General features: G+C 40.7%; 1 protein-coding gene across 1 annotated transcript in view; it reads left to right on the top strand.

The window, feature by feature from the left end:
* LOC119585991 (pistil-specific extensin-like protein) overlaps positions 1–511 on the top strand; it is a gene marked incomplete at its 5' end in the record, with an annotated part of 3,257 nt that extends 2,746 nt beyond the window's left edge. The window contains 1 exon segment of the mRNA XM_037934702.1: positions 11–511. Within this exon segment, the coding sequence (XP_037790630.1) occupies positions 11–511 (501 nt within the window).
* Positions 512–1,115: the final 604 nt, after the last annotated feature.

The following is a 1,115-nucleotide window of genomic DNA, read 5'->3' as shown; positions in this document are numbered from 1 at the left end:
TGCCCCGCAGTTCCTCCCACCTAGTCCCCCAGTGAGCAACTCTGTGCAGTTCCGGCCTCCTCCACCACCATCTCCATCTCCATCTCCAATCAATGATGGAAGGAACTTTGGATCTCCCAAGCCTGATTCCCTCCTGCTGCAGCCCCCACCACAAACCTTCAGACCATCACAACCTGCATCTCAGCCACAGACAGTGCAGCCATTCCCTGCACCGATACCTGGTCAGAATTCAAACAATATCATTGGAATGACCCCACCTCCCCCACCAGCACCACCAGCTCTTGCACCTCCAGCACCCCGTCCAACCCCAGCAAGACCTCCACCACCACCCATTACTCGCCCACCAACCACACCACAGCCTGTAACTCCACGACCAGTGATACCTGTTGCTCCTGTGTCAAACTCTTTAGACAACCTTTTGGTGAATCCTGTTCCATCTGTAAATGCTGGAGTCCTGCCTCTTGCCAATGAACAGCCATCAGAGGACCAAAAGTTCCCTCCTTTTGTCTAAACATTTGTAAATGATTTATTTGTACCATATTTAATGCACCTTTTATTTTATAAGTTGGCTATCGTTCTTGAAAAAATATCAAGCTCAGCTTTTGTAAAATATCACATTTCCCTTACAAATTTGTGTTACATACATTTAGTGTAATGATTATAATTATTGTATCTGATAATTGTAAATTGTTGGCACCATATGCCTGCATATTCTATGCCTCACAGCAATATTCCTTGTGCCACTTAATAGCATATTGCCGAAAATAAGTCTACGTCAGGATACTACATTATTTAAGCTAAACTGCTTTGCCTTATCAATTGTAGTTTACTTAATGACTTGTCACAGTGTATGTGTTTTAGTGTACCTTGTATTTCAGGTATTAAGTTAACAAGATAGATTTTCATTAGGTCATGCAGATATTTTATCATTCTTGCTTGCTGGCAACTGAACAAATTTATACTAAAATATCATATCTACAGTTTTATCTATGCCATAGCTCACCTACTGTAATTGTAATTTTATAGTTTAAGATTGTAATTTTCCTAAAAGACAAATTGCCCAATCATGTGTCTATAAACTTTGCTTCAATACTTCATTGTTTGTTACTTTGTCA

This window comes from Penaeus monodon, chromosome 20 (genome assembly GCF_015228065.2).
Source record: "Penaeus monodon isolate SGIC_2016 chromosome 20, NSTDA_Pmon_1, whole genome shotgun sequence".
In the NCBI taxonomy this organism is placed as follows: Eukaryota; Metazoa; Arthropoda; class Malacostraca; order Decapoda; family Penaeidae; genus Penaeus; species Penaeus monodon.
This window is presented reverse-complemented; position numbering and strand designations above follow the sequence as displayed.